The sequence below is a fragment of the Pangasianodon hypophthalmus genome, chromosome 2 (genome assembly GCF_027358585.1).
Source record: "Pangasianodon hypophthalmus isolate fPanHyp1 chromosome 2, fPanHyp1.pri, whole genome shotgun sequence".
NCBI classification, from domain to species: domain Eukaryota; kingdom Metazoa; phylum Chordata; class Actinopteri; order Siluriformes; family Pangasiidae; genus Pangasianodon; species Pangasianodon hypophthalmus.
Window position 1 is genome coordinate 31,407,097 of NC_069711.1, and position 20,233 is coordinate 31,427,329.

General features: G+C 38.8%; 2 protein-coding genes across 2 annotated transcripts in view; one reads left to right on the plus strand and one right to left on the minus strand.

Annotated features, from left to right (window-relative positions):
- Positions 1-2,209: 2,209 nt before the first annotated feature.
- ccdc14 (coiled-coil domain containing 14) lies at positions 2,210-8,754 on the minus strand. The gene is made up of 13 exons (XM_026933479.3): positions 8,504-8,754; positions 7,843-7,898; positions 7,678-7,744; positions 7,506-7,578; positions 7,298-7,429; positions 6,994-7,191; positions 6,560-6,651; positions 5,783-6,401; positions 4,621-4,759; positions 4,255-4,337; positions 3,750-3,926; positions 3,280-3,412; positions 2,210-3,158 (listed from the first exon to the last, which is right to left on the minus strand). Exons 1-13 carry the CDS (start codon positions 8,531-8,533, stop codon positions 2,315-2,317), a joined length of 2,643 nt encoding a protein of 880 aa, XP_026789280.3. The 5' UTR covers positions 8,534-8,754; the 3' UTR covers positions 2,210-2,314.
- A 3,208-nt stretch (positions 8,755-11,962) lies between these two features.
- kalrnb (kalirin RhoGEF kinase b) overlaps positions 11,963-20,233 on the plus strand; it is an 82,280-nt gene continuing 74,009 nt past the window's right edge. The window contains exon 1 of the mRNA XM_053229192.1: positions 11,963-12,612. Coding sequence (XP_053085167.1) covers positions 12,546-12,612 — 67 coding nt within the window. The 5' untranslated portion in view covers positions 11,963-12,545. The remainder of the gene's footprint in view (positions 12,613-20,233) is intronic.

Sequence of the window (20,233 nt, forward strand, 5' to 3'; positions counted from 1 at the left end):
TGAGTTGGGAAATTTGATTGGTTCAGGCAGTCATCTTTATATGTTTTGTTAGAACGGCACCAGACAAAAGTTCCAGCATCATCTCCTTGGCCAATGCAGATTCATGATTCATCACTGAATTTCACTTTCATCCAATCATCCACACTCCATGATTGCTTCTCCTTAGCCCACTGTAACCTTGTTTTCTTCTGTTTTGGTGTTAGTGCTGGTTTTCTTTTGGCTTTTCTATATATAAATCTCATTTCATTCAGCCGGTTTCTTACAGTTCTGTCACAAACATTGACTCCTGTTTCCGCCCATTTGTTTTTCATTTGTTTTGTTGTGCATTTTCTATTTTCAAGGCATAGTGCTTTGAGTTTTCTATCCTGATGCTTTGACATCTTCCTTAGTCTGCCTGTATATCTACCTTTCATAACCTTCCCATTAAGTTTATACTTGCAACAAATTTTAGACACAGCTGACTGGGAGCAACCAATCTCTTTGGCCACACTCCATGTTGAAATTCCTTGTTGAAGGAGTTTTATAATCCTTTCCATTGTTTCAACTGACAACTCTCTCATTGGAGCCATGTTTCCTTTCAATTAGCCAAGTCCAACAGCCCATTAAAGTGTGTAAGCACTCCCTTTTAACTGCTGACTTATTAGCATTTTTAGACTTGTCCCAGTATTTGTTTTAGAAATGGAAATTAAAAATTGATTCCATAATTTTTTCCTCAACATTGAGTGATTCCATAATTTTTTCCTCTACTTGATTTGGAAAAAGACATGCCATTAATAAAAAAAAATGTCCTTGAATGTTTTTTATGTATATTTCACAAACCAGAATGTTAAGCTATTGAACAAAACCTTTTTTGTGTCATATCTGTGATATGTTTGTTTGCTATAAAGTAAAAAAGCTGGGTGAACATCCTCTAAGTGTGGTGATTCCATAATTTTTGCCAGGGGTTGTATATGCTGCTAACTTCTGTAATTTAAAATGTTTAGGTTTATGTGTCAGATAAACGGGTGATTTTCTCGTCTTAGATTAAGGTGCGTTTATAACACTGTTTTAAAGCACTATCTATCTTTTCTACAACGTCATTTATTCAAGTCCATGTCAGATAAATGAAGTATAATGTATATTTGAGTTTTAGATTTTTATACTGTTTCTTATGTTTTTGCTTTGTGTTGCTTTTTTAGGTTGTTGTGTTGATGTCCTTGTTTATACAGTATGCTGAAGCCAAAGACAGATTTACACTTTGTGGACAATAAAACTAACTAACTAACTAACTAACTAACTAACTATCTAAACAAATAGAAGAGGAATGGACAATTCTGTGATTGGGGTGTCTTTTGTGTCACACTTTTTTTTTGTATTACATTTGTGTAAAGTAAAGGTTAAAAAAAAAAAAAACATTTTAAACATAGGTAAAGTGTCCTAACAACCTATGTGCATGGTTCAGTTCAATAACTTTAAAACATTTATAAAAACTACAAAATCTACAGCACCTGAATCATTGCACTATAACTAGACTAACTACTTAAAACTTAATCAGCTTATTTTTGCATTCATGTTTGAATACACTTAATGACTCGTCCTTTTCAATGAAGTGTCTACTACAGATTATGAAACATTTAGTCACCCCATGAAATATTTGTAATATTCCACAAATCACATGGGAATTTTCTGAAGATTATGGGAAGAAGAAACTTGCATTCTCTCATCATTTTCTCCCCTTATCTTCAATGATATTACGATATTGACTGACAAGGTCACTTTGAAAGTACAACCCTGTTATCAATATTATAGGTTGGAAGCAAATTACTCATTTTTCAAAAATATAATGAAGTTAAGCATATTTGGTGTATTTGCTAATTCTATGCTAAAAAAAAAAAAAGCTCAATCCTGTTATAATAAGATTTTTCAAGTATTTTAATGACTATATTTCAATATAAAGTGTAATCGTAGTGGGGAGAATTCTGTTTTCTAAGTGCTGTTAATGTAATTTTAAAATGTTTTTTTTTTTTTTTTAAAGCTTTTTACCTTTATATACACATCTGTAGATGTAATATCAGTAGAAATTATATGGCACCCCAATTGTGGAATCAGAATATGGACTTATACTTGACATTTAGCTATTTTACATACAGTTTATTGTTCATCTTTTTAAAACAGAACCCTCTGTTGCTAAACCTCCTTAGAACACACTTTGCAACACACTACATCCAGATAAGATGCACTTTTTACTTTAATGACAAATAATTTAAGAACATTATTAAAACATTTAAAACTCACAGGCATAAAACTACATTAGTATAAGTTTTAAGACAGTAAATCATCTCTTAAGGTCAGCTTTCAGGGTCCGCTGCAGGCTGGCAATACTGGCGTCTAAAGCTGCTAACCCGTTGCGGAACTCTTGCTCGTCGCGCGTGTTGAACGTAGACCAGGAGTTCACACTCCAGTCTGAAGCTAAGGATTTTATATCACAGGATGAAAAGGAGTTCTCATGTGCTGATGGCCTTCCTGTGTATACTGATGCTTCACCCATATGCAGACGCCGCCGTGCATGCTGGGATTGGGATTGCTCTGCAGGATTAACAGCACCCTCACTGGGCTGTTTCAGCTGCGAGTTCACGCCATCAGGACGTGGGAGGTAATCTGTACAACGATCATCATCCAGAGCTGGGAGGCCATTCGAGATGCCAAGTTTATTAAAAGCAAGACCGAGGTACTTCAGTCCGACATGATCGTTTCCTTGAACTGGAGAGTGTTTCTGGGGAACTGGTGCAGGCTGCCCCCTTGCCGTCTCTCGTAGAGGAATAAAAGCCGTCTCACTCTGCTCTACTTCCTGACTCACACTCCCAACTGTCGTGTTCTTTAGTAATGTGTGTACATCTGAGCTTTTAGGGGAGCTCTCTTGTCTATGTTTCCACTGGCCAGGAAAAGAGCGAGACAGTTTATGGGGTTGAGGGTGAGCTGGATGAGGTGGCGAGCTGTGTCCTGAGTCCTCCAGGGTCTGAAGGTAGGCCTTAACGGAGTCTGTGACTTGATTGGCCACGGAAGGCTCTCGCTGCTGATTCTCATACTGATCTAGGACACTCTTAGTGAGCTGAGCCGCAGGAGGTCTGGAAACATCTGTCTGAGCAGGGTGGCAAGGGATGGAGCTTTTCTGAAGATTTCTGTGTGGAGACAAATGTCAGAAAAACTCAAGGCTCCAATATTTGCAGTAAAATACAGGCCTTTTTTCTATAAAATATTTACAGTTAAATAGGTATAAAGTTTGCCTCTGCTGCACCATACCTGATGATCTCCTGTAGTTTTGTGATCTCTGCCTCCTTCTGCTGGAGGCTGTGTGTCAGTGCAGTCTTCTCCCTCTCCGAGTCTTCCAGCTTAGCCTGGCAGTTTCGCATTTCAGCTAATGCCTCACTCACATCTAAATAACGTGAATGATAAAAAAAAAATTTAAAAAAAATAAAAAAAATTTTTAATACTCTAAAGGCATCTGCACACCAAACGGGGCAATTTATCTATCTATCATTGGCAATAACTATACATACAGTTTATAACTGGTTATAGACAAATTTGTGTATATCAGTACAGCACTTTAAATCATTGCTAAAAAATTCTAGCACCATACATTATTATTTCATTTATTTAAAAAACTGGAGTCATGCCATGGTATGGTGTATTTTGTGATGGATTTAAACATAAGTTATAGCACAGCACTGTTGAATTCTCAATTTAAAAACAAAGAAAATCCTGTTTTTTACCCTTGCGTATACGACTTGTCTCTAACTCGCATTGCTCTTTGGTCTGCTGCAGGTCGTTCTCTCTGTCCTCTACAGCCTGCCGTAGTTTCTGGTTCTCCTGCTGAAGGTTCTCCAGCTCTCTCTGGAGGTCATTTAACTGAGTCTGAAGTGTGAGGTTTAGCGACTGCAGAGAGACCACTGAAACACACACATATACACACACACACACACACAGCTCTAAACTCACATATTTATCAAGCTTATTACAATAGCAAACAAAGCAGTGTGAGCTCTGACTGCGTAGCTTGCAAACAGTCAGAATGAATAACAGATAAAAGCTAGATTTTTTTTATTCTGTGCATATTTTATATTTTGAACAGATTGACTCTGTTAATTCCATTGTAGTTATTCCAATAACAACCTTCTCATTAAATAATAAAAATATTAAAAATGATTTAATGCTGCTGCACCATCTCCATCTCCATCTTGATGAAATCTGATGTGAAGCTTTAGAAGGTGTTCTTACATTCCAGATTGCAATCCACGGGTCTGGCCTGTCTTTCTGCTCTCTCCCGTTCCTGTAACTGCTGATTCAATATTCTCAGACGCCTACAGAACAAGACACACACATCAGTATTGAGGAATTTCAAGAAATAACTAAATTAAAGGTGCAGTAATTAATGTTTAAAAGTGTGTCTAGGAATGACAAATTTTTCTGAAGTTTTCTTCAGGAGTGAGGTTGGTGGTGCAGAATGTAAAGGTTTGTCAGTCTTTTTATTGTAATTCATCCACTAAAGATTACAAACTGCTTATTTGAAGCAATAGCATGCATGGTCAGTAAATGTTAGAACTTTACTCCAGTGCTACACAGTGCTGAGTGAGTGCTACTAACCTGCGGAGCTGCACATTCTCACTTCTGAGTGGCTGTAGTGCAAGGGCAAGTTCAGCCTGAATGTTGGTGCTGCCCACCATGGCAGGGAGCAAGGAGATGCTCTGCTCCACCTCTGAGATAAGACGAACTGCCTCACTGTCTACAGGGAAGAGGAACAACCAGAGTGCACTCAGACATCATTAAAGATGTAGCATTACAAAACAAATCAGTGAGTCTGTGAGAGACCAAATGGTTCAGTTAGTGAGTCAATGAATCAGTGATTCAATTATTGAGTCAATGAGTCAGTAATTCAGTTATTGAGACATTGGTTCAGTTACTGAGTCAGTGAAAGTGATTCAATGAGTCAGTGAGACAATGAGTCAATGATTCATTGAGACAAAGAGTCAATGATTCATTGAGACAAAGAGTCAATGATTCAGTGAGTCAATGAATCAGTCAGGGAGCGAGTCAGTCAGTCATTACAACAAGTCAGTCAGTCATCAGTCAATCAGACAGTAAATCAGTCAGTGAGTCAGTCAATCAGTCAAAGAGTCAGCTGCTCAGTGAGTCAGACAGATATTTGGGCAGTGAGTCAGTTAATCATTCATTGAATCATGGATGTCATGTAAGAAGTCAGTCAGTGTTGTAAGGAGCTGGTCATTCAGCGAGTTAGTCAGTGAGGCAGGGAGTCCGTGAGGCAGGAGGGGTCAGTCTCTGGGGTAAACAGTGAGTGGGTTAGTGAGGTAGAGTCAGTAAAACAGTCGGAGAGGTAGGGATTCAGTGAGTCAGTTGGTGAGGTAGGGGTCAGCGACTTAGACAGTGAGGCAGATAGTGAGTGAGGTAGACAATCAGTGAGTGAGTCAGTGAGGTGGGATTCAGTGAGTTAGTTGGTGAGGTTGGGGTCAGTGATTTAGACTGTGAGGCAGATAGTGAGTGAGTGAGTGAGGTAGGGATTCAGTAAGTCACTGAATGAAGTAGGGAGTCAGTGAGTTAGACAGTAAGTCAGTGAGGAAGACAGTCAGTGAAGTAGACACTCAGAGAGCTAGACAGTGATGTAGACAGTAAGGTAGACCATCAGTGAGGCAGTTAGTGAGGTAGTGAGTCAGTTAGCTGGTCTGTTTGGCAGACTGACAAAAGTACCGCAGTACTGAAATAGCTGAAGCAGCAATTTCACACCACTCACCTTGATTAGCTACCAGCGCCTTCAGCTCTCCTAACAGGTATTTGACAGTCATCACCTTCCTGGCTGTCTTTTCAGGGCTCCCTGACTTGCTTTTGTGTTTCAGCATCACAGTATGCTTGTCTACGCTGGTCTGACAGCTTGTGTCTCTGACAGGCATGGTGTCCACTCTGTCCAGCTCATCCTCTTCACTCATGCAGTCTCCACTCTCCTCTGATGAAGATGACACACACTCTCCAGACGAAAGCTGTTGATCCTGTGAACTGTCACACAACAGGATGTGGGTGGGGAGGGGTACCGGTGTGGGGGTCTGTGCTGACGCTGGAGGAGAAGGGCAGCTCTGAGGTCCACTATGTGACAATAGGGCGCTGCCTTGTCCACCTGAGCCTGCATGAGGTGCATTTATAACAGGACTGAAGGGTTTAAGCTGCCCTGGTTGTACAGCTGACACTGTGGAGACTGCAGGCTGTAGCTGGACAGCCGGAGCTACAGAAAAAGACGCTGTGTATTGGGTGGGTGAAACTGTAGCACTTAAAACTCCATGTTGATTTGACGGTGCCGCAGAGGCTCCAGCCCACTGCTGAGTGAAGTGATGCGTCTCTCCATCTGCTCCTCTGTGAGGCTACACAGATGTAGGAGACACAGCGGCAGAAACAGAATAGAAAGTGACATTGACTGACGGATGAGGAGTGAGAAATTGACAGCACAGATTGAGCATCCGAGTCTCAGTATTTAATTCATCGTGTTTGACTTTTGGGATGATGGTGTGCAGAATCGTACCGCTTGACTGTGAGCTGATGTGGGTCTGTGAGGACTGAGTGCTGGGGTGGAGGTGGTCAGACGGCAGTTAAACACAGTGGAGGGCTGCGGTCCTGCAAAACCAAAATGCACACATCCATATATTTAATACACCTTACGCTATGCTGTCATGTATTTCATTAGATCATGCTGCTATGTTGTAGTTGAACTTGAATAATAATGATAATAATAATAATAATAATAAGGATTCTCAATCTATTGTTCCTTGTGTAATTTATTGACAATTATTTTAAACAACCCAGAAAATGTAATATATGCAGTATAATTTTATAGCGACTGAAAATATGCACTAGGTGAAAATAATCAATCATGAAACAATGCTATAGATTCAAAAATCCACAATGAATCTGAGACTTTCCCTGCCACCTCCATGTATGTATACATGTTTTTTTAACCTGTGGATGGAAGACTGCTGCCTAGTGGAAAGCTGTGAGGCTGAACACACTCCACTTGTGTCACCGAGGTCCCTCCCGGCTTCACTTCTGATCCGATGACAACATCAAGAGCAGGGGGCTGCTGCACACCACGGACACAAGGCTGCCCTCTTAATCCTGCGTAAGTCTGCGGGGGCAAGATGGTCTTCTGCACCGGAGCTACAGAGAGGATGTGTGGCAAATTTTGATTTACAATTCAAATATTTGCATATCCCAAAAAAAAAAAAAAAAAATTCTTTAAACAGTGATGTGTGTGGAAAATCACCTGGTCTCTTGTTTATGCGTGTGACTGCGTTTGCCTTCTTCCCAACCCTCTTTCTCTCTGCTTCGTTCTTGCCAAGTGACGTTTTCTTTTTGGAAGGAGCCGCCTTTGTGCTCTGCGACTTAGTCTTGGACTCTGTTGGGTGGATAACATATACATGTTAAAGATGCACTAAGACATACAACAAACACTCGTATCAATCACTGGGTACCTGTTTTTTCAGCTTGAAGTATATCACTGAGCAAAGCTGCACATCGATCCAGGCCTTTGTTTATGGTTGTGACCTAATCAGCACATTTCATGAATAAATGAAACTAAGGGACGTCCTTTCATATGTTTAATGATGCTAATGTAAGAGCTACAACTCCTACGGATAAAATTACCTGATCTTCTGAATCTGTGGAGTAAAGAGAATATGAAGGGTCAAGATGTAGAGGTCTTCCTGCAACCCTGCAATACAGGTTAGGAAATTCAGTTCAAGACATATCATGTATACATAAAGGATGGTGTCACTAAATGAAGGAATGGAGGAGGAGGGGGGTGTTTACTTTTTCCTGGTCATCTGTCCTCGTCCAGATCCTGTCAACCTGCCTGAGGACACCATCTGCCAGAGAAACATGTGCATGAGGATGCAGTCAAAACAGTCACCAGGTTTGTGACTTACATAAAAGCGACTTATATTAACATTCATAATTTGTAAAGTTCATGACTTTAAAAAAAAAAATTCCAAGTGGACTTTGTTGTTTAAACTTTTCACTTGGTTTAACAGTTTCCTACATTACCCACAATGCTCTTCAACTACCTGCTTATAGTGGTGACTGAGATTTAGCCCTTGCTTCATCTGTATCTAAAGAGAGCGATGCAGCGGCGCTTTAATCCCTTAGCACTAGTGTCTCACTACGCTGGATTTCTCACTAATAAAACACTGAATGTTGAAGGAAAATAGTGGGTTTTTTTAGGCACTAACAGTGAAACATGATCTTTATCCCTTAGGTTTGAGATTGCTGATTTATTTTCTCCTTTTAAAGGCCATTATAAATCCATTATAGCACTAACAATGTCGCCCTGTGACGTCACCGCGGGACACAATCACTGTCGTCTTACAGGAATAACGATAATACAGCATCAACGAACAAATCAGCACCATCACATCACAGATATCTTAATATAAATATATTTAATGTATTTCAGGATGGAGGTGAGTATTACCTTGTGTCTGGGTGTCACGTGCCTTGCCATGTATGCGGCTAATCTATAGCCAGCTAGCAAGAAGTACACAACACTGACTTCGCCTTAAGACTCACAGATATTTTTCTCAAAATGTAAGATGTTTACTGTATCCAGTGACATAAACAGCTGTTAAATAAATAACTAAATAAAAAGTGTGTCACTTTTAAAAGACCCAACAACCGCCACAGCCGTCAGCTGCCAGAAGTTTGTTGTTTAAACGGAAGACAACGACGCGCTCGACCAATAGAAATGCGGCAAACCTTTACCACCGAAATCATTGGTGCTTTGCGTGTGACGTCATCAACATTCCTTCGCCTATTGGATAAAATGCTTGTCAATCATAATAACGGCACCCAATAGAGATATGGGCGTACTGGTTTGAGCTTGAGAGCACTGATGCGTTGAAAGAGTAACTATGGAAACGCAAGTCACTTTTTTTTTCCATTCGCGGCTTCTCAACCTGTTATTCCCGCGTGCCCATTTATCTTCCACACAACACTTCTATTATTATTATTATTATTACTATTATTATTATTATTATTATTATTATTATTGGTACACAATGCAGCAAGATAACAAGCCAAAACAAAACACTAATCATACAGATTTATTCTATTAATTATTGAATATCACATTCACAACTTTTCAAGTGACGTCATTTTTTATTTGTTTACTATCAATTTCTTTCATTTCACTCTGAGGGTATGCAAACTTTTGCACTGGATCACTCTCTATCATTTTTGCATTGTAGCTCTACATTGGTATTTTTGTAGACTGTTGTACTTTGCTATAAACCTAAATTCTGTAGACCCTTGCCTATAATAAATACAAATATAAACATAAAAACATAAATACATTTTTACTGTAAAAGCAGTTTGTATAAAATGGGAATAAATGGCATTATACCAATATCAGAAATATTCTGACAAAAAGTTTTATGGCTGTACATATAGTCACAGCTAAACTGGAAAATAGAGGGCATGTTTTTTTTTTATTATTATTATTATTATTTTAAATAGTAGAGCTAATAAAGCTATTGCATTGCTATAAATTGTAGAGCAGCTTTATAGTGTGATAAGCAATCGCTGAACATTGCTGTTGTTCTGTGGTGTTCTTGCCTGATGGAGACCTCGTGTACAGCCTTCAGTCATCCCAGGTGCACTTTAGAGCTCTCAGTGACACCTTCAGACACCTTCAGACACCTTCATCACTCCATTACTCTCTTTCCTAAAGAGAACTCACACAGAAGATCTGACCTGAAATCATTTCACGTCGAAAGACTGACTCACTGATGATTCATCTGTGAACAAATCATTTTTATTCCTTCGCCTTTTGTTCCCTGCTTGTTCTCCGGATCTTTTGTTCCTTTGTGCTCAAACAGTCACTACACAAACAAGACAAAAAGAAAAATACTGTCTCTAAATGTGTGAACAGTCACAACTGATAGAAAATGTAGTGCAACTTTCAAAGTACAGTTTCTAAGATTATTTGCTGCAGCCTGGACTTTCCAGGTAAGTCAGCACTTTGGTGATGTTCATGTGAGACACATCTCCATCCATCGCTGCGAGATACCTGTACAGGTGACTGAAGGTCTCGAGTGATAGACATGTCTCAGGAGATTTACAGCTGGAGTTCATCGTGTAGCAAGCATGGATCATGGCATGAAAAAAGGGCCTATAATTAAAAGATTAGTTCATCTACAGTGTATTTTAATGAGTATTACAAAAAAATGATAATAAATCCTCTCAGAAGTCATGTCAAGGAAGATTATATCAGCTAGTTGGTTAACAACATGTGTGAAATACAGTATACATCAGTTTATATGATTACCAGGGACTTCCTTCTTCCAGGTTTCATATTTGGAATCCTATACATTCTTACATATATGCTTAAAGACACGCCCACTCAAAGATGCACTCATGTCTATATATGGACTTAATGACACGCCCACTGTTCAATCTTGCAGAAAGATCTTCTTGAACATGAAGACTTTGGAGAAGGTGCTTTTGTTAGTTTTTTTTTCCACTGGAGGGCGACATTTCACTTTCTTTATTACAATTTATCTCAAATTTAAAGTTTATTAATGACATTATAAAATTACAAACCTTCTACCTTATGGAAATATTCAAACATGAATAGATTTTCTCATATGGCTACATTTTTGTCCCCTTCCATGTGGCCTAGATTTGCTTGCAGTGAAAATCTGATCTTGTTTTCAGCGAAGAAAGAAGAAGCTGACTATGAATTACAGGAAGCTGGGATTTCCTGGTGAGCTTTACTTTGCAGTATTTAACTTCTAGGAACAACAAAACAGTTGACGAGTTCACAAGCATGCCACACATCTCAAAAACAGGTTTTGATGAAGCGTCCAGGGGGCGGAGCGACTGGGAGGAGGGGCGTTCATAGACAAGGACACGCCCATAAAAAGTCCTGAATATACAAAAGGCTATTTAACTGTACTTTTTCATGTTGCTGTGATGGTAAATCATAAAAAGTACATCTTTATACCTTTAGTATATCCAGTAGACTATGTACCTTTTAGATAGAAATATTAATAACATGTACCTTTAAAGATTTACCCTAAAACTAAGTCCAATTATGTAACTTAATTTATTTTAAAGGTGCATTATAGCCATTGCTGGAGGTGAAAGATACATATTTAAGGCACAAAAGATATCTTTAATGTGTAGATACCAAGCCGGTGACATGCAAAGTTACAGCTTAGTAGCTGATTTTTTTTTTCTGAGAGCATACATGCCTAAATTCACATGCAGATAATAATAATAATAATAATAATAATAATAATAATAATAATAATTGGATTGTAGAACTCTGATGTTTCCAGCTGACAGTTATGTATATTAAAGCTTTTTTTTTTTTTTTTTTTTTTTTTAAATAAATTCAGACAGTAAACAGTTCATTAGTAAAATTTAAAGAAATTATTCTTTGGGGAAGAACTGTGAAAAAATTCCAACCTATTTCTATTTGTTTAGCAGTGACTATCCAACCCATGTCAACTCATTTAAAGGGATAAAATTACAATAAAACATGCCAATAAAAAAAAAAAAAAAGTTATTGGTTATATATATAATTTTAATTCATTATTATATTTTTCAACAACAAAAAAATAAATAAATAAACAACTTTTCTTGATTTTTCTTTTTTTTCTGTTTTATTTGATTAATAATTTTTCAGATAGAATATGTAAGCCCATAATGTTCATGGTGCATTAATGGATTGATGGTTAAATGGTTGAAACAGTAACCACATGGGAACGTTGTGGAAACGTTGGCTGGCAGCTGGCCCACCATCCTGGTCCAAAAAGCCTCTGATGCTCTGTGAAGCATTGAGCAAGTCAAGAGGGAGCGTATTGATGCTGAGTGGGGGAGTCGGCCTCTCTCTCCACACACACACACACACACACACACACACACACACTTATGCACACCCCATTATTAGGAACCGCTTGAGCGTGCATCTCTGGACGTTTTCACGGCATTAAAGCGACAATATTTTGACGTCTATATTTTGAAGAGTTCTTATTTATTTATTATTGTATTATTATTATTATTATTAGCTTATTATTATTATTATTATTATTTGGACTGTGGAACTCGGGGAGCGATCATCCGCGCGCTCTTCCCGTCTACCCCGCACACAGGAGCGCGCGCTGCCATTGTAGCCCATCGGTACCGGGGAAGCACCGTTAGTGCACGCGTTAGTACACAAAAGAAGGCTGTGTGCATGAGGGATTGAGCGCATGAGCTTGATTTGCGTCGTATAAATCGTTGGGAACGGCTGGGATTTGTGTGAGTGGAGCAGCAGAAGCCGCCTGTCACACAACAATAGCGCCCGGTGAGGCGCTGCTTTCTGTAGTAAAGAAAAAAAAAGAATAGAGAGAAAAAGACAGGAGGGACGGAGGAAACCGCGGCCACCGAGAGCTCCCAAATGGGCTGCACAACACAAGCGTGTGTGTGAAATCAGCTCTGCCATTTATACCTGTCCAGAAGGAGAAAAAACCATGAATTCTGCCGAGGCAGCTGAAGAAGGACCGAATGAGCCGGATACAGACCCGTTTTTCAAGACAGGTGGGCTGGGTGTATCTGTGTGTGTGTGTGTGTGGAGTGTGTGGAGTCTCTTTTGTCCAGTTGAACCCAAAGAGTGACCGTTACACCTAATGCTTTTGTTGAAATTGATTATGGGCTTCTTATTGCCTGTGTGTGTATATGTGTGTGTGTGTGTGTGTGTGTGTTGATGATCCATATTTGATATGTGTAAGATTTCATGGCACACCCTGTGCTGTAAATTTTGCCACTCTACCCTCCTACATGGCTACAGAAGAGGCACCAGCCATGTTCCTCCCACATGCTCTCTTCCTGATGATGGAGATGCTGGATGGAGTCTGTAGACTTACAATGCTCTGGAATGCTGTCGGTCCGTGCATCCTTACTGCACATGAAACACGCTCTACAGGCCACGATCTGGCCCTGTCGTTGCTCGCTGGTGGCTGTGCACTCTCTGCACCTGCTACTTCACTATCGATGTTGCACTCCTGCACGCCGGGAGTGGCTGCCTTTTGTCGGCCATGACATTGATGCGTGTTTCCGAAGCCTGTTGATTCACTGAGCAGCGACGACCTCCTCGATCATCACGTCGTCTAGAATTGTAGTTCAGAATCGTGTATTCGAAGTGCTTTAGGTTTGTCGTTGAGCTGAATGATGGTGTCGATCCTATGTATCCTAGTATCAAACCTCTGATAATCCTGATCTATGGTAAATCATGTGACTGCTCAGTCAATATCACAAACATTCATGGCTTACCATACATCAGTGGATCGACTTGGAAAAATCTGATATCAATCCAGCCTTTCTATCAATCAGCATCCGTGAGCAAATGGAGCCAAGCCTAGTTTGCTTCATTCAAACTCTAGTTTTGATTGCTCAGCTGTGGTTGTGTGGGCTCATGACTAAACTGTACGCCTTAACACTGACCTAGTTCTCTACATCTCACCCAGCAGATGCTTGGGTGCACTGGGCAGCTCTTTTAATCAAACACCCTAAGCTCCTGGATAATACACATTCTCCTTGTCTGTGCATTTGAGTAAGAATGTCAGTGGATTGAAGGTGTACCTTGTACCAATGTGTGTTATGCGCATACAAATGTGTGTGCTATGTCATCAGTCCTTACCGGATGGCACATACAGCAGTAGGGATACATCGATACTGATACTGGTATCAGGTGTTGGTCTGATTCCATGCTCATTTACTTGTAAGAAAATGCTCTGATACCAGCATCTGATACCATGATACTATGTTATTTAAGCCTAGTGTACATTGTGCTAATGAACAGACAAAAGCGATTTGGATGTTTTTCAAGAAAATGTAGAGAGGAGGAACTGTAGCATCTTTCTATAATACAAGTAACCTGATAAAACATGCTGTTTAAACTGTGAGTTTTATGTTAAAGATGTTTTGGTGTTTAAATATTGAGCGTGAAGGTGGCCGACCTGATTGTGCAGAGCGGTATTGGTGAGCGTGGACATTAAGGAGCTGTGAATTGCACAGACACAAAGGTATTCGCAAGTCGGGAGCGGTGAAGCAAGCAGAGAAACATGTCACATGTGAGAGCAATTCACTTCTGCGAGCACTGAGCACTAAGACAGGCACGCTTCAGGTTAGCCTTCCTCATGCTCTCTATTTAATCAACATCTTAAACATAAAACTCAACGAGGAGTTCAAACAGAGCTAAATAAAATGACCCATGATGTCTCTGAAGTAGGTTATTCATTTCAGTAGCAGTATCATTTCAGTATCAGAAGTGGCATCGATGAATATCAAAATATCATATTCTCGTACTTGTATTCAGTTTTTAAAAAATGGTGTCAATGAATCTCTATACAGCAACATCTTTGTATGTACAAATATTCATTTCCTGTCATGTAGATATGGACGATGGGCCTCATTTGTCAATGATACAAACAAATTTATTTGAAAACTGTTCACAGGAGCATTTACACATGAAATCTGGTATTCATGAAAATCCAGCTAGTTCAGAAAAACATTCATATCGCACAAGAGCCTGTGAGTTTTTGCAAATTTACATTTTAGAGGACTCACTAATGTGAAGCTCGATTGGTCAGCCTCAAATTGTATAGTTACTGCGATTTTATATAGTATATACTATTAAATTTAAATTGCTTATTTATTTTAATGACACAAATTTTGTGAAAAAATTTTCTGCGAAACTTGTGAGCATCGTTTCATATCAATGATTTGAAAGAAACTCCATAAATAATGACAAATAAGACTAGCCATTCAATCAGTTAGAAGAAAAGTAATCTTTTGTTATCAGCTGCAGTGGCTCAGCTGCATTACTGGAAGATTCAGCACACAACGCACTTAAGAGGTGCAATTTCACCATTTAGTTGTAATTTTGTTGTTTTCAGCTCACTGAGCTTTGCCTTTTATGGAGTTTATGGGTGGGGCTAAATGTAAATCAGCTATGCTCTGAACATGCTTGGTCATTTACGGCTGAGTGGCGTTTGTCAACATGTACACATGAGTAAGAAAAAAATCAGCAAATTTAGAAATTTATAGAAATTTAGGAGGAACTAAGTGTTTGGTTTGACTACGAAAACATTTACACACAACTTGAGGGAAGGATTGACAAATGAGGCCCAGTGTGTGTAGTATATGCTTTGTCTCTGTAGATGTGCATGTACTGTATTTTTGTGTGTGTGTGTCTGTACACACATAGTAGCGTTCCTTGAGTGTGCATTCTCATACCTGCTCATGCTGCTGTCCTGGAAAAGCTCCTACACCCACCTGTGAGGCTGAACGTTGCAGAAATCAGGGGGCCTATAATACCCAGTGTGTGTTCATCAGATGAGCTTGTTCACAGCACGAAACATAAGCAGGCGCTTCAGGGCTGGGCTTGCATTCACCACACGTCTAGAATCAGTCGTTTGTTCGTGTTTAGTGATCTCGGTTAATCCTGATCCAGAAGCAGTATTCATAGAGAGAGAGAGAGAGAGAGAGAGAGACATTCAGAGCTTCATGTGTAAATGTTGCCAGGTTCAGCGATTCACATTATCGGAGAGGACATGCCAATGCAGAATCAGGTCAAACGTCTGAACAACTCAGGTGTCCTTTATAATTGTTTTTTTTTTTCTCCTGAAAAGCAGCTTTGAGGCTGCTGAGTGTGCTTTTCTGGATCAGTGGATCACTGTCAGTGTGTGAGGATGGACGGATACTCAATCACTTCAGTCAGTACAGACAGATGCAGACAGACAGGGGTTTAAACTCAGTGTGTGTGCATGTGTATGTGTGTGTGTGTGTGGGCATGCACTGTGCTTTGCACTTTTTTGAAGAGACTAAATTTAAATCACATTATATTTCATTCTTTACGCAAAAAAAAAAAACAAATAAAATATGTTTTTCTCTGTATTCTTGATTGTGGCTAGGCTCCATAAACATACTGTACCATTCTGTTTAACATGGGGCTGCATTGATACAATCCTGATCCTGTGTTTCTTTGTATTCGTAACTTGTTGAAAAAAAAAATGTCCAATGGAACGCTCACGTAAGTCGGAATTCCCACACAATTCCCACTTTGCTGACATAAACTCATCTGATGTCAAAATGGTGGTGCACATGGTGAACACTAAACATAACTCCATTTGCATATGTTTCAAATGTATGAAGTATGATGTACAGTATATTTATACCATAGCGCACTTGAATTCTTGATTCCGATTACTTAGAGTTAAAAAAAAAAAAAGATTTATATCAATAAATATTAATATTTATTTCCATTCTAATACATTTTCGTTTCTATAGTAACAACATACACAGGGACTTGTATGGTGGACTTTCCACATAAACACAAGCATATAATTATTGATATGGTGACGTTTTCTGTGAGGAGATGTTTATTTAGCATTTTCGGAAGGAGTCTCCAGTGTCAGTGCTTTGTAACAGTCAGGTAAATGTGGAACTTTAGGTTTTCCAAAACAAGAAGCTGGTGAAAAACTGGTGCTGTAACATAAGTGATAACTGGAACTTGTTTCATGGACGTTCCACAACATTAAACATAATCATAAAGGAATAAAGAGTATGATGATTAAAAATGATTAAAAATGATTAAAAATGTAATATTTAGGAAATTATTGTGGTATAAGAGGAATAAAACACATGCTATATAGTTAGGATGATTTGTGCTATCACTCTATATAATGCTACTATATTCTACGTATATTATACAATACTATACAGTAATATTTAATGTCATTTTCTCAGGCACTTGATGGTCTAGATAGACAAATAAATGTTGACAAATATTGCTTATTGCTCATGGTATTGTATGTTTGCTTATTTTATGTTAAATTACACTTTTTCCTATATACAAATAATTTTTGTCTGATTTTGCAGAGTACAACCACTGAAAGTCATTTAGATCGGAAATTAAATCTAATCTAATCTGGAGTATTGAATATGAAATATTGGCTTTACGAGGGCAGTGGAGTGCAGCACAAGTATTGTTATTAGATCGATATTGACCTAAAATGTTGGGTCAGTGGATTTCCCAGGAAAATCCATCCCTTTTTTTTTTTAAAAAAAAAATCCACCGATGTTAATGTGTATGTGATGTAGCCTTTTTTCTTTTTTTTTAACGTAAAGTAGTGCAGTCATCTTAGTTTAAGTCAGATCATAATTTCCATCTTAATCTGCTTATTAGCTGAGAGATGATATCAGGACCTCCTGATAGCAACAAACAAAAAAATTAATTTACTGTGAAATCTGTATGATGTACTGGGTTATATTCAGAGCTCTGATATCATATGTATGTATGTAATTATGGAAAAACACCCAAATCCCTAGTTTTGCAATGTGTGACTCTATAGTTAGTAGTTTGTCGTTTTTTTTGAGCGTTTTTCTGCTCTTAGTTTAATATTCACGTCACTAATATGCAAATTGTGATCGATTTGCTCGCCCCTCTCTTGAGGTGCTGCTCTCGGGAGTACAGAGATTACACCATTAATGCTGTCATGCATTTTGAGTTCATATTTATCCATCACTTTAGGCTCCATTTGCTGTATTTCCCAATTACGCAACAGGGGAAATAAGTTTATTTTACCCAAAGTAATTGAATTTGGCCATCGCTCAGAGTCACTGGAGTTGCCAGATATGTGGCCTGGAAACCCAAAAGGTTAAGCTGCTTATATTTATATGGGCTTTTCCCATGGATTACCTACTACACGGGGTAAATGTGTCACACACACACACAGTAATCTGTTTTCTGAGGCTGACGGCTGCAAATGCAAAACTGCACTACGAAAGTGCTGTTGAAGATCCAGTCAGCCAGATAATATCATCCATGGACCATTTTTGTGCTTTTGTATGCCTGAGGCACGGTAGTCCAGTGTGAAAAATCCCATTATCTCTCACTTACATGTTTATGCATTATGATAAACGTGTCGCGAATGACCCGGTGTGTTTTTCCCCGAAGGTGTCTGTTACAGAAGTGTCTCGAATTCCAAGAGAAAATAAGAGTCAATGCACTAGGAAGCATGCATCCCATGTCCCCTAAGGAAGCCAGAGTTTCCTTACAATGGATCATGTAAACACATAAGAGCATTAGTCAGAACCCGAATACGGCTGAGGGTAGTGTTTCGTAAATTCTGTTGTAATAAACTCCAGACATGACTGCAGACGTTGTAATGACTGGAATGAAGACTATTTGCTGAATGGCTGAATGAACTCTCAGACAGTTTTTTTTTTAAATATAAGGCACTGTTTTTTTCCCCTGATAAATATTATGGATGCAGCAGATTTGATCTGCAACCAGTCAGATTTTTAAACACAACAATATCCTGATATTCTGGAAAACTGTATTTATACTGTAACTGAATTTCTGGAAAACATACTTCCTTGTATTTTCCATGGGAAAATGTGTTCCTAGTTTGCCAAATATCACTGAAATGCTCTAAAACCACCAAAATAACTATAACAATATTAATAACAATAATTAAAAAAAATAAATGCTGTGATAATTTATAGCGTATTGCTACTGACTTCTCAAATCTGATTGGTCAGAGGGAGTTGATTCATTTTCTGTAACAGCAGCTCTGACAGCAGTTCCAGCTACAAGGTTTATATCAATGCACTCATTCTAATACATTATTGTTTCTATAGTAACAATTCATTCACATGGACTTGTATGGTGTTAATGTTAATGTTAATAATGGATTAGAAATGTGTTTTAATATAACAAAGAAAATCATGTAATTGTTAATATGGTCCTGTAATCAGATTTAACGTATATGGAAGGAGTCTCCAGCGTCAGTGCTTTGTACCAGACAGTACGTTTTCTGCCACAGGCAAGTCTTCAGGACAAAGAAGTGTACATTTTCTGGTTTCTTGGTAAAGCTGCTTTTTTTGTCTTATTAACTTTAAGAGAGAGAAAAAAGAGAGCCTGGTGATGAAACGACTGTTTACAGCTGCTATGAAGGATGTGATAACATGAACTAACTTGTCTCGTTGATGTTCCACAGCATTAAATGTAGCTATTAACGGATAAAAAGTATGACATGACTTTGTGCAAAGTGTAATTGTTGGCAAATTGCTGTGATATAAGAGGAATAAAACATTTAGGAACGTGGAAATAGTAACAACAGTCTGTGCCGCATCACCCCATCGTTGATTATTTTCGTATAATAGCACTTTCCTAAGTGTTTTATTCCGTACATAATAATCTCTCTGTTCTCCTCTAGAGCTTTTCAAGGCCTGCAGTGATGCTGGTACCATCATCAGACAACTGATATGACTGCCAATTGTCGTTCCCTGGCAGAACAATCCGAATTAGTATTGATAACATCCGATATGCCAAATTTACTGTTATAGAAGGAATCCAGATGGTAGTAGTCTGAATAGCAGGGTTTAGGGTTTACAGTAAACACACCAAAGTCACCCGCTGTCTCTCCAAATGGTTTATAACTTCCCAGAGGATGTGTGCAGTATCTGCCGTACGGTCTCCTGTTTCATTTCATACATCTTTTGAAAAAATCTCCTTCTCAGCATCCAGACTACAAAGCAGAGCAATTTGCAGAAGCAGCGTTTTACTGCCTCCGTAGTGGACATATGGCTTAACGGGGAGCGCAAGAAAAACCACCAGCATGCATTACTACACATAAGAGTAGATGATTGGTCTTGAATTGCAGTCTCGAGGGAGAGAAACTCCAACACACATGCTCTCTACTGCAGCCGTGCAGCAGAGGATCTCTCTCAAACCCATGGCCGGAGGTCAGAAGTGTTGCTGTAGCAACTGTTGCCTGGATCTTCAGTCTGGGAGACGGTGAAATCAATTTCATAAGTATTTATGGACTCCAAAAATGATTGATGTCGTTGTTTCAGGGTTTTCCTGAAGCTCTGCAGTCATGCTCAGTGGGTGGATGAGGAAGCACTGATCACCAAACCTATCTGACGTTGCCATTGTTTAATAAGCATGTTTTTTTTTTTTTTAAAAACTTGGTTAAGTAAAGAATAAAACACTAAACAAAATGTAAACTCTGTCTGAAGACTTTCCTGTGGCAGAAAACGTAAGCGCCGACACTGGAGACTCCTTACAAAAATGCTAAATAAATTATCTTTACAGAAAGCTTCGCCATATCAATAAATATATGTTTTGATTTGTTAAATAATACATTAGTCT